The sequence below is a fragment of the Tachyglossus aculeatus genome, chromosome 7 (genome assembly GCF_015852505.1).
Source record: "Tachyglossus aculeatus isolate mTacAcu1 chromosome 7, mTacAcu1.pri, whole genome shotgun sequence".
Classification (NCBI taxonomy): domain Eukaryota; kingdom Metazoa; phylum Chordata; class Mammalia; order Monotremata; family Tachyglossidae; genus Tachyglossus; species Tachyglossus aculeatus.
The window spans coordinates 36,965,415-36,978,232 of NC_052072.1; the positions used below are offsets into that span (position 1 = coordinate 36,965,415).

Consider the following 12,818-nt stretch of genomic DNA (forward strand, 5'->3'; position numbering starts at 1 on the left):
CCACAGGCTCACAGTCTTAATCCCCATTTTACATATGAGGTACCTGAGGCCCAGAGAAGTTAAGTGACTTGCCCAAAGTCACACAGCTGACAATTGGCAGAGCTGGGATTCGAACCCATGACCTCTGACTCCAAAGCCCGGGCTCTATCCACTGAATCACGCTTGATTTGCCCAAGGTCACAGAGCAGACAAATGGTGGAGCTGTAAAACAGTGAGGACAATTTCACCCGAGAGGATTTGCGGACTAGAGGTTGACCTAATGGGATTCTGGAAATAGCAGACTCTAGGAGAGGCGTCTGCTCTTCTGCTGAGTGTTGGGTGGGTGTCCTGCAAGATCACCCCTTTCGGTCATGGCATTAGTATATTTAGAAGAATTCCAAACTGCAAAATGGTTTGAAAAACTTGTTTATTCGTGCCGAAACCGAGGCTGCCTTCTCCCAGAAACAGGTACGGTCAGCCGGCAACTAAATATTAGTTACCCAAATGCCACTCATTTTACAATCAGATGCTCACGCCACGGATCCAGACGCAGCTGAAATCGGTGTGTTAACACGCACCAGGCAGCCAAATTCTGTACAAAAATACATTTTCCAATTAAAATTATTTTTAAACGAATCAAACATTCAGCATATCAAATAAGAAGAGGCCACTAGCCCACCCCCGCACTACAAGAAAAACCTCAGCGTCAGACCCCAGTTGGCCGATGGTTCTGGACGGTTCTGGAAACGGAGGCGGCACTGGTGGGGAGAGATCGGGCAGGGCCCTCGCTTGATGGTTTGGGTTTCTTTCCGTAAGATAGAAGCCGGGGGATGGAAGGAAATTGCTTGAACTGTCTCAGGCCTGGCGACTGGAGGAGGAACCGAAAAAACCTGTTGATGTCCTAGATGGTCAGAAATGCCCGAAGATTAAGCCATGAAGAAATAAGTTCTATCTTGTAAAATCTTGAATTCCTTAGTTTTCTGTTTGAGAGAGAAGTTCAAAGTCCACCCAGAGTTCAGAAATTGGCGTTTGACTGGCAGTCCTAAAACCCCCCGCTGGGAACCTAGCATCTAGTACACTGACAATCTGCTTGGGAGGAATGGTATTCTCCCCCTTCTTCCTTGGAGGGAGAGCAATTCATGCCGCACGCTGACTGGTTTCCACTCTTCTGCGGAGCGTCAGTCCAGTTGGACCATTTGCCAAGATCCACCACTTTGCTGGGCTAGATCTACTTCACGCTCGAAAGCCTCCTGGGACCCTTTGCTTTGCAGTGCGTGCCTGGGAGCTTCCCAAATTCTAGGCCCAGGGCTCAGAAGAAACAACACGCTGGATTAAAAAAAAAATTGGCTGATTTATTTATTTTTAAAGTAATTTATATTTTTAACACATTGCATTTCCCAGAATGGAGAGGTTTCACCCAGTCCTTAGGTTTGAAGCGGCTGTTTCCTTCAAAAAATAGGCTCAAATCACTGCTCTTTACATGCCCACGCTGGGAGGAAGGGCAATGCTCCTGTTTCAGATTTGCTCGCCTAATGTAGCCATTCGACTCAAGAGTCCATTGACAGAGGTAACACATCGAGGAGGGAGGATCACAGAAGTGATCTTATCGAGCGGACGGAAAGGCAGAATCGGAGACTCTGTAGATTTACCACCCATGAGGCCTGAAGGAGGTTTAAAGGCAACACTGCCCAGAGGCGGGCAGAGTGATGGGAGTGACGTTTTATGGTCTTGCCAGCTCCGTGATTCTCCACCTGGGATTTGGAAGCTCGGAGGATCCCTTATTCGACTGGACTCCTGGCTGCAGGGAAAGGCAGGGCCAGCGAGACATCACCAGAGCCGCAAAGTGGGATCTGCCCAAGTAGGAGGACCGACAGAACATGCTTCCTGTGCTTGGGCTCACCCTCTCCTCCCTTAGAGAGGTTTTGGGGTCCCCGGGGCTCCGGCTTCTGAGCCAGGGGAAGGTTAGTTGGGGAGCACTGTCACTGCAGTAGTTGCGGGATGGAGGTGTGTCTTGGGGCAACAGCAGGTCCGACAGCTCGGACTCTCCTGCTGGCCTTCTAGACTGTGAGCCCACTGTTGGGTAGGGACCGTCTCTATATGTTGCCAACTTGGACTTCCCAAGCGCTTAGTACAGTGCTCTGCACACAGTAAGCGCTCAATAAATACGATTGAATGAATGGCCGAAACAACGCTCTCCAAACCGAGTATCTGTTGGGTAGACAGGCCTTGGGATGGTGTCGCGGAACCCGGGACCGCCTGATCCAGTGCCTTCTTGGAGAATTTTCAGGAGATCTCCACCCTCCATCCTCCTAGCGGTTTTGATTTTGTTGGAGGAACATGTCCCCGTTACTACCATCTGCCTCAGACTTTGAACCACAATTGCATGAAGCATGTGAAGAAGTGAAGAGGGGAATTGAAATCCCCCAAACATCTCACGTCCAGTATTCAGCCACCTGTCCCCGACTTCTCGGTCAGAGAGTGAGGGAGTGAGGAAGGGCTGCCGGGCTGTAATCTTCTGGGGGAAAAACTCAATAGGAGCCGGAGAAGTCTTCTGAGGGGCGGGAAAAGTGTCGGAAATGGCGTGGAGGAGGGGCCGGCATCTCCCAAGCTAGTCGGCTTGGACGTGGACAGAGGAGAGCTCGGTGGAACGGTCCCCTAGGAGATGCTGCTTCACGTCCTTTGCGAGTTCTAGCGGCCACGAAGCTCTACAGGGCACAGAATCCCATCCGGGAAGAAGAGCCTCTCGGGTTTGATACGTTGAGGGCAGGTGGATGTGGAAGCCTCGGAGGGGGAGAGATGGGGATGGAAAGGGTTCTGGATGAAAGCTACTCTGAAAGGGAGGAAAGAGGGTGCCACAAAGCTTCTGCTCCTCCAGCGGTCAGGGACGCCACGGGCTCCTTCGCCCAGGAAGCATCTTGGTGTAGAATGGAAGGCCGGCGGGTGCACAGAGCTCCTGGATTCCTCCACTCCCACCTGCTCTCCAGGATCCCGGCTCCAACGGTACAACACGTCTTGTCTTCTTCCATCAGCAAAGGAGCCTTTTGGATTCCAACTAAACTTTTATGTACTTTTTTTTTAAAATGCAAATTTTCATCCCAATTCAAGAAAATAATCACTAGCGATTCTCTTTCCATCAGCAAAGGAGCCTTTTGGATTCCAACTAAAGTTTTATGTACGTTCTTTTTTTTTTAAAATATAAATTTTCATCCCAATTCAAGAAAATAATCACTAGCGATTCTCTATCGACGGGAGTTGAGGCCCGCGGGGTCTAGGGAAGAGACCGCTCCCTACGAGGCGGTCTTGGATCGGTCTGTTTCCTGGGTTGATTGAGGAGAGTAGCTTTACTTTGAGTTTCTGATGGCCGAGAGGCTGCTTTCACACAATCAGGAGGGCCGCGAGAGACAGCAGCAGGAAGGCGTTCATGGAGGCTACGGCTGGGGATTGAAACAGAGGTGGATTATAAGGCCCATTCCCAAGGGGTGTCGTGAGATCCAGCCGATGCCTGCTGGCATCCGTTCCTGACTCGGTGGCTGGCTGGCGAACAATCAATCAATCAATCGTATTTATTGAGCACTTACTGTGTGCAGAGCACTGGACTAAGCGCTTGGGAAGTACAAGTTGGCAACAAAAACAAGTTGGCAACATATAGCGTCTGTCCCCAGTAGATTTCTCTTCCTGCTCCACTAGAGGCCAGACCCAGCTTGGGGAATGCAGCAGAAGGTTATTAACAATAATAATAGGAGTAATAAAGCGCTCAATAAATACGATTGATTGATCTGTTTAGCTCTTACTATGTGCGAAGCACTGTTCTAAGCACAGGGGGGCGGGGACAAGTTAATCAGGTTGTCCCACGTGGGGCTTCCAGTCTTCAATCAGTCATATTTATTGAGTGCTTACTGTGTGCACAGCACTGTACTAAGCGCTTGGGAAGTACAAGTTGGCAACATATAGAGACGGTCCCTACCCAACAGTGGGCTCACCGTCTAGAAGACTCATCCTCATTTGACAGGTGAGGCAGCATAGCAGCGTAGCTCAGTGGAAAGAGCCCGGGCTTTGGAGTCAGAGGTCATGGGTTCGAATCCCCACTCTTCCACATGTCTGCTGTGTGACCTTGGGCAAGTCACTTAACTTCTCAGAGCCTCAGTTCCCTCATCTGTAAAATGGGGATGATGATTGTGAGCCCCACGCCGGACAACCTGATCACCTTGTATCCCCTCAGCGCTTAGAACAGTGCTTTGCACATAGTAAGCGCTTAACAAATGCCATTATTATTATTATGAGGGAACTGAGGCACAGAGAAGTAAAGCGACTCGCCCGAAGTCACCCAGCTGACAAGTGGCGGAGGTGGGATTAGAACCCAGGACCTCTGACTCCCAAGCCCAGGCTCTAGCCACTGAGCCACGCTGCTTCTCTAATAATAATAATAATGATGGTATTTGTTAAGCGCTTACTATGTGCAAAGCACTGTTCCAAATGCTGGGACCGTTCTAAGCGCTGGATGATAATTGTGGTATTGTTAAGCATCTATTACATGCCAGGCACTGGTTTAATTGCTGGTCTTTGTGCCAGTGCCTGGTTGGTACAAGGTAATTGGGTTGCATATAGTCCCTGTCCCACATGGGGCTCAGAGTCTTAATCCCCATTTTACAGATGAGGCAACTGAGGCCCAGAGAGGTGAAGTGACTTGCCCAAGGCCACACAGCAGACAAGCGGGAGAACCAGGATTAGAACCCAGGTGCTTCTGACCCCCAGGCCGGTGCTCTCTCCGCTAGGCCGTGCTTGCGGTAAAGCTCTTGCCACCTTCACCCAAAAGTCAGAGCAGGTCAAACGGATGACCGGTGACCGGATGACCAGTGACTAGGCGCTTAGTACAGTGCTCTGCTCACAGTAAGCGCTCAATAAATACGATTGATTGATTGATTGATTGACTTAACGGACCATGCAAACGACTGCTGGTTTCTAGACTGTGAGCCTGCTGTTGGGTAGGGACCGTCTCTATGTGTTGCCAACTTGGACTTCCCAAGCGCTTAGTCCAGTGCTCTGCACACAGTAAGCGCTCAATAAATACGATTGAATTGAATTGAATTCAACTGGGCTCCAATGGCAGGCGTCTTTCCGACTACCAACCAAATTTTATGAAACGGAATCCTTTTGGATAGTCACCCTCGCACCTCGGCTCTCACGTCCACCGCAAGAACAGCATGCAGGCAGGCACTTCCCACCTCCTGACAGTTAGTAGGCACCCAGAAACGCGAATCAGCCCCGAAAACCATCAATCGATCAATCAGTAGTATGTATTTCCCAAGCGCTAATTTGTACTTCCCAAGCGCTTAGTACAGTGCTCTGCACACAGTAAGCGCTCAATAAATACAATTGATGATGTATTAGGCATGTATGTAGTAGTTACGCATTTATGTATGTGTGTACGAATGCAGTAGTGTGTAGCATGTAGAGAGGACTGTACTGAGCATTTGGGATTGTAATTTATTTATATTAAGGTCTGCCTCCCCACCAGACTGTAAGCCCGTCGTGGGCAGGGTATGTGTCTGCTTACGGTTCCTTCATTCATTCAATCGTATTTATGGAGCGCTTACTGTGTGCAGAGCACTGTACTAAGCACTTGGAAAGTACAATTCGGCAACAGATACAGTCCCTACTCAACAACGGGTTCACAGTCTAGAAGGGGGAGACAGACAACAAAACAAAACAAGTAGACAGGTGTCAATACCATCAGAATAGATAGACTCTAGACTGTGAGCCCACTGTTGGGTAGGGACCGTCTCTATACGTTGCCAACTTGTACTTCCCAAGCGCTTGGTACAGTGCTCTGCACAAAGTAAGCGCTCAATAAATGCGATTGAATGAATGAATGAATGAATGAATAGAATTACAGATATGTACTTAATAATAATAATAATGGCTTTTGTTAAGTGCTTACTATGTGCAAAGCACTGTTCTAAGCACTGGGGAGGTTACAAGGTGATCAGGTTGTCCCAAAGGGGCCCCCAGTCTTAATCCCCATTTTACAGATGAGGTAACTGAGGCCCAGAGAAGTGAGGTGACTTGCCCAAAGTCACCCAGCTGACAGTTGGCGGAGCTGGGATTTGAACCCACGACCTCCGACTCCAAAGCCCAGGCTCTTTCCTCTGGGCCACGCTTGTATCGTACTTTCCCAGGAGCGCTTAGTACGGCGCTCTGCACACAGTAAGCGCTCAATAATGCGACTGATTGACTCGGGAGAGAAGACATGAGTGACAGTTAGTTTTTTGAGTGCGCCAGGGTTTAGACTGTGAGCCCACTGTTGGGTAGGGACCGTCTCTATATGTTGCCAACTTGTACTTCCCAAGCACTTGGTACAGTGCTCTGCACACAGTAAGCGCTCAATAAATACGATTGATTGATTGGAGAAAGGACGGCTTGCCTCGCTTTGCCTTTGGTGTGCCATCTGGAAAAGATCACCGTGAGCAGCAGGAACCCAAGAATGGGCCTAAACTGCGCTGGGCTGGCGAAACAACAGCAGGGCGACACTCGGAGGCTGTTATACTGTAGTCTCCCGAGCGCTTAGTGCAGTGCTTTGCACACGGTAAGCGCTCAATAAATACAATAGGATGAACGAATGAAAACTCACCCGCGCCCGAGCACCGCAGCGAGCGCAATCCCTCCAGAGACTCCACGTACTCGGGGCCCAGCCACTCCAAGTACGTGGTTTTCTCCCGCACGGGCACTGTCTGGACGGTGGAGTCTTTGAAGAGCAGGTCTCGGTCGTGGTAATCCGAGGAGTCAAACATCTTGAAGCCGTTCTTGTTGTCGTCATTTCCGAATAAGTCCTGGAATGGGCACACGGACTTCCCTTTAAACCGGCCTCGGAAGCAGCCCGCTTTCCCGCCTCGCCCGGGGCGGCTTCCAACTTAGGCCGGGTCATTGGATGAGGAGAGATTGGGGAGCGGTGAGGGACGTGAGACCTGAGTCTACCCTTCCTCAGGAGGCGATTTGACTGGGGAAAACCCCGGGGGAAAGACTATTTTCATCATCAATCGTATTTATTGAGCGCTTACTGTGTGCAGAGCACTGTACTAAGCGCTTGGGAAGTACAAGTTGGCAACATATAGAGACAGTCCCTACCCAACAGTGGGCTCACAGTCTAAAAGGGGGAGACAGAGAACAAAACCAAACATACCATCATCATCAATCATCAATCGTATTTATTGAGCGCTTACTATGTGCAGAGCACTGTACTAAGCGCTTGGGAAGTACAAATTGGCAACATATAGAGACAGTCCCTACCCAACAGTGGGCTCACAGTCTAAAAGGGGGAGACAGAGAACAAAACCAAACATACCAACAGAATAAAATAAATAGAATAGATGGGTACAAGTAAAATAAATAAATAGAGTAATAAATATGTACAAACATATATACATTTTGCCCCAGGCCTCCTTGTGGATGACCTGAGAGCCCCGCAGCCCCTTGGCGGCTCTGAGGCTGAATGGCCCTTGTGGAGTCGGGGGCCAAAACCGTTCATCAATGGCCTTGCCTCCTTCCCTTCCCTCCCCATCGACTGGGAAAACCCTTCGCGGCCTAGAGCTCTGGGCTTCTCGGAGGCGGCCAGAGAAACTTCTAGAACGGGTCTCCTCCCCTGGACGTCTGCGCTGGGGTGGTCTCCAAGACAGTTAGTGGATCACCCTCAAGGACAGGATGGTATGGACACCCCTCACTCAGAAAGCCGGCTGAGGTCCGGGGCAGCGGAGACCACCGGAATTCCCGGCGGCCCAGGACACGGTTGGCCCGGCCCCAGCTGCAGCCATCGACGGGCGCATGTCGGTCTCAGAGAAATGCAGTCTTTCGTGACTTTTGACTTGCCCCTGACAGGCTCAGTTGGGGAATCTCTCAGGGGCCAGAGGCCTTTTCTCTTTGGCCCGAGAGCAATCAGGGAGGATAGGAGGCCAGGGGAGGAGGCCATTATTATTATTATTATAAGCCATGTTGCATCTCTAACTCCTCTCCCAGCTCCACAGCACTTATGTATATATCTGTAATTTATTAATTTATATTAAGGCCTGTCACCTTCTCTAGAGTGTAAGCTCATTGTGGGCAGAGATTGAGTCTGTTATAGCGTGCTCTCCCAAGCGCTTAGTACAGTGCTCTGCCCGCAGTAAGCCCTTAATAAATATGATCAACCGACTGAATGACGGGGACCCTGTTCCACTTGATTAGCGCGTATCTTCCCCGGTACATAAAAGAGTGCCCTGCTCATAGTGAGAGCTTAACAAACACCGTTTTTAAAAAATAGGCTAATGAATCCAACTCTGCAACTGTTTCAAAGAACCAAGATGCACTGAGAGGAGGTGGGTTTGGACCACCCTGATTGCTGCCCTGGGGGGCTCCTGGCTGCATTTTATTTTGTTAATATGTTTTGTTTTGTTGTCTGTCTCCCCCTTCTAGACTGTGAGCCCGCTGTTGGGTAGGGACCGTCTCTATATGTTGCCAACTTGTACTTCTCAAGCACTTAGTACGGTGCTCTGCACACAGTAAGCGCTCAATAAATACGATTGATTGATTGATTGATTGATTGTACTTCCCAAGTGCTTAGTACGGTGCTCTGCACGCAGTAAGCACTCAATAAATACGATTGAATGAATATGTTGCCAACTTGGACTTCCCAAGCGCTTAGTACAGTGCTCTGCACACAGTAAGCGCTCAATAAATACGATTGAATGAATGAATAAATCCCTGAGTGGCTCAGTGGAAAGAGCCTGGGCTCTGGAGTTAGAGGTCATGGGTTTAAATCCCGGCTCCGCCAATTGGCAGCTGTGTGACTTTGGGCAAGTCACTTCATTTCTCTGGGCCTCAGTGACCTCATCTGGAAAATGGGGATTAAGACTGTGAGCCCATTGTTGGGTAGGGACTGTCTCTATATGTTGCCAATTTGTACTTCCCAAGCGCTTAGTACAGTGCTCTGCACAGAGTAAGCGCTCAATAAATACGATTGATGATGATGATGACTGTGAGCCCCCCGTGGGACAACCTGATCACCTTGTGACCTCCCCAGCGCTTAGAGCAGTGCTTTGCATATAGTAAGCGCTTAATAAATGTCATCATCATTATTATTATTATTATTATTATCACCTGGCCCTACTCGCGGTCCTTACCTGAGCTTTGTCTAATAGTCCATACACTGCAAAGATGTTGGTGTCGGGGTGGACCATGACGGCTTGGGCGGGCACCTGGGCCAGATTGCAGGCGGCATACTGAGTCACCTCTGCCCGGGCACCGTTGGGGCACAGCAGCTGGTAGTCTTCCGACTTCAGATTGATTGCCCAAGCTTCCCCGTTGTGGCCTGTAAGGGAACAGGGATCGGGGGCAGTGGAGAAGACAATCTACCTCCGACTAGGAGAGCTGCTCCATTTCTCTAAACCCAAGCCTCTGGCAGTCATCACCGACTCGGGCTCCTTGCCTCACTCAGTCCACCCCGTTTCCCCATGGGGCTTTTATAATAATAATAATAATGATAATGACGGTATTTATTAAGCATTTACTATGTGCAAAGCACTGTTCTAAGCGCTGGGGAAGTTACAAGGTGATCAGGTTGTCCCACTGGGGGCTCACAGTCTTAATCCTCATTTTACAGATGAGGTAACTGAGGCACAGAGAAGCTAAGTGACTTGCCCAAAGTCACACAGGTGACAATTGGCGGAGCCGGGATTTGAACCCATGACCTCTGACTCCAAAGCCCGGGCTCTTTCCACTGAGCCACGCTGCTTCTCTTTTACGGAGGTGCGAGGTCCAGACACGTTCCCTCCACCAGCCTGCGGGAAATAACTAGTCTCGCAACGCAGAGGAAGTTCCACCATGTGGATCAAGTCTTCTCTTGCCACAATCACCGGTCTTTTTCATCGTCAATCAGATTTATTGAGTGTGTACTATGTGGGCAGAGCCCTGTACTAAGCGCATGGGAGAGTTTAGTACAAGTGAGATGGTGGACACACTCCCTCTTCGTGCCTTTCCCTCCCCTGTGTTCCCAAGCGCTTAGTACAGTGCTCTGCACATAGTAAGTGCTCAATAAATATGATTGATTGATTGATTGATTGATCAGAGACACAAAAGAAGGAGAGGAGGGAAAGAAGTCAGGAAGACGAGCATTCTACCGGCAGCTACTAGTGGAGGTTCTACTACTACTACTACTACTACTACTAATAATAATAATAATAATAAAGCAATAATAATAAGACTGTGAGCCCACTGTTGGGTAGGGACCGTCTCTAGATGTTGCCAACTTGTACTTCCCAAGCGCTTAGTACAGTGCTCTGCACACAGTAAGCGCTCAATAAATACGATTGAATGAATGAATGAATGATATTTGTTCAGTGCTTACTATGTTCCAGACACTGTTCTAAGTGGAGGCTCCAGCACATGTCAATGGCACTGATGCAGATTATGAATATGAAGAAATCACACTTGAATGGGTAAATATATATACCTAACAAGATGTCTACTTGTTTTGTTGTCTGTCTCCCCCTTCTAGACTGTGATCCCATTGTTGGGTAGGAACCGTCTCTATACGTTGCCGACTTGTACTTCCCAAGTGCTTAGTCCAGTGCTCTGCACACAGTAAGTGCTCAATAAATACAACTGAATGAATGCTGGGGTGGATACAAGCCAATCGGGTTAAAACGGTCCCTGTCCCCCATGGGGCTCACAGTGTTAATCTCCATTTTACAGACGAGGTAACCGAGGCGCAGAGAAGTGAAGTGACTTGCCCAGGGTCACTCAGCAGACAAGTGGCAGAGCTGGGATTAGAACCCAGGTCCTCTGACTCCCAAGCCTGTGCTTTCTCCACTATTCTTTGGATTTATTCGGGGACCCCCGCTTCTTCTAGGTTTGCCCTTCCATCATCCTGCATATGGAGTAGCTGCCCCATCCCCAGTGCCTTGGTTCTGCCATTGCTATTGGCTTCATTGCTCCCCACTTTCCCAGCTCTCATAATAATAATAATGTTGTTATTTGTTAAGCGCTTATTATGTGCAAAGCACTGTTCTAAGCGTTGGGGTAGGTACAAGGTAATTAGGTTGTCCCACGAGGGTCTCACAGTCTTCATCCCCATTTTACAGATGAGGGAACCGAGGCCCAGAGAAGTGAAGTGACTTGCCCAACGTCACACAGCTGACAAGTGGCGGAGCCGGGATTTGAACCCACAACCTCTGACTCCAAAGCCCGGGCTCTTTCCACTGAGCCACGCTGCTTCCATGTCAGACCGGGGCGGAGGCGGGGTGGCGTGGAGACGGGGAGGGGGCTTTCCGAAGAGACTTGGGCTCGTTAGGGTTGGCCAAATCCTTCACCTAACCCCGGCTTCTCCCCCATCCCTCAGCCCCCGCTCCCTGCTCCGGCAGTAGAAGCAGCAGCATGGCCTAGCAGACAGAGCACGGGCCTGTTGGAAGGGCATGGGTTCTATTCCCATGCTTCCCATGGGGAAGCAGCGTGGCTCAGTGGAAAGAGCCCGGGCTTTGGAGTCAGAGGTCATGGGTTCAAATCCCGGCTCCACCACACGTCTGCTGTGTGACCTTGGGCAAGTCACTTAACTTCTCTGAGCCTCAGTTCTCTCAACTGTAAAATGGGAATTAAGACTGTGAGCCCCATGTGGGACAACCTGATCACCTTGTATCCCCCCCAGCACTTAGAACAGTGCTTTGCACATAGTAAGTGCTTAACAAATGCCATCATTATTATTATTATTATTCCCCATTCCGCCACTTGTCTGCTGAGTGGCCTTGGGAAGTCACTTCACTTCTCTGGGCCTCAGTTGCCTCATCTGTAAAATGGGGATTAACACTGTGAGCCCTATGTGGGACAGGGACTGCGTCCAATCCAATTTGCTTGTGTCCACCCCGGTGCTTACTGCAATGCCTGGGACATAGTAAGCACTTAAATACCTTAATTATTATTATTAGTAGTAGTAGTAGTCTCTAGAGGTGTTGATCACCTCTCCTGATACCTTCCAACCCTTATTTATTCTCCACCACCAGACACGCTCCCCTCAGTCCCCCAGGGGTTGATGCCCCCGAAGTCTTTTGGGCAAGTTGACCATTGGCGTAGGGCCCCCCACTCCCCGCACCCCAGTGCTCTCATCTTGAACCTCCCCATACCGTCTGTGTTGTCAAAGACCGTCGAGTGCTTGACAAAGGCCACCTCTCCCGCGCCCTCAGCCAGGCACCTGCAGAAGACCGAGAGAGAGAGAGAATCAGAGGGCAATGAACCCTGGAATCCAGGCTCTCAGAGAAGAGGGGGACTTGATTCATTCAGTTCAGTCATACTTACTGAGCGCTTACTGTGTGCAGAGCACTGTACAAAGCATTTGGGACGGTTCAGTACAACAATAAACAGTCACATTCCCTGTCCACAACGAGCTTACAGTCACCCCCAACTCTGGGAGTCTGGCTGCACCCACTCCCCCGCATCCCATCTTCCCCACGTTGCCCGGTTACCTGAACGCCCCGTTGTAGCCGAAATAGCGTTCCTGGCTGCTTCCGACGCACTTGTTCTGGCCATTTTCATCCCCGATGCAGAGCTCACAGAGGCGGGAAGGGTAGTCCTCGGCGTTGTTCACGGGCACGCAGCTGGCCGAGAAAAACTCGCTCACGGCTGGAAGGGGAGGTGTGAAGGTAGACGCAGAGGGAGGTAGAGAACCGGCCCTAGCAGAGCCAGGGAGCCTGGCAGCCCAGCCTGGCCAACTATGAGGCGAGAGAGACCACCCCTCTCTCCATCCCCTCCTCCCTTTTTCTTTTTCGGTGGTATTTGTTGAGTGCTTACTATATGCCAGTCACTGTTTTAAATGCCGGGGTAGA

The 12,818-nt window shown here is 50.0% G+C and overlaps 1 protein-coding gene across 1 annotated transcript in view; it reads right to left on the reverse strand.

Moving 5' to 3' along the window:
* Positions 1-2,084: 2,084 nt before the first annotated feature.
* Positions 2,085-12,818, reverse strand: part of MELTF (melanotransferrin) — a 51,432-nt gene continuing 40,698 nt past the window's right edge. Inside the window, exons 12-16 of the mRNA XM_038748785.1 lie at positions 12,459-12,615; positions 12,120-12,187; positions 9,129-9,316; positions 6,608-6,806; positions 2,085-3,413 (exon numbers count right to left, since the gene is read on the reverse strand). Coding sequence (XP_038604713.1) covers positions 3,355-3,413; positions 6,608-6,806; positions 9,129-9,316; positions 12,120-12,187; positions 12,459-12,615 — 671 coding nt within the window. The 3' untranslated portion in view covers positions 2,085-3,354. The remainder of the gene's footprint in view (positions 3,414-6,607; positions 6,807-9,128; positions 9,317-12,119; positions 12,188-12,458; positions 12,616-12,818) is intronic.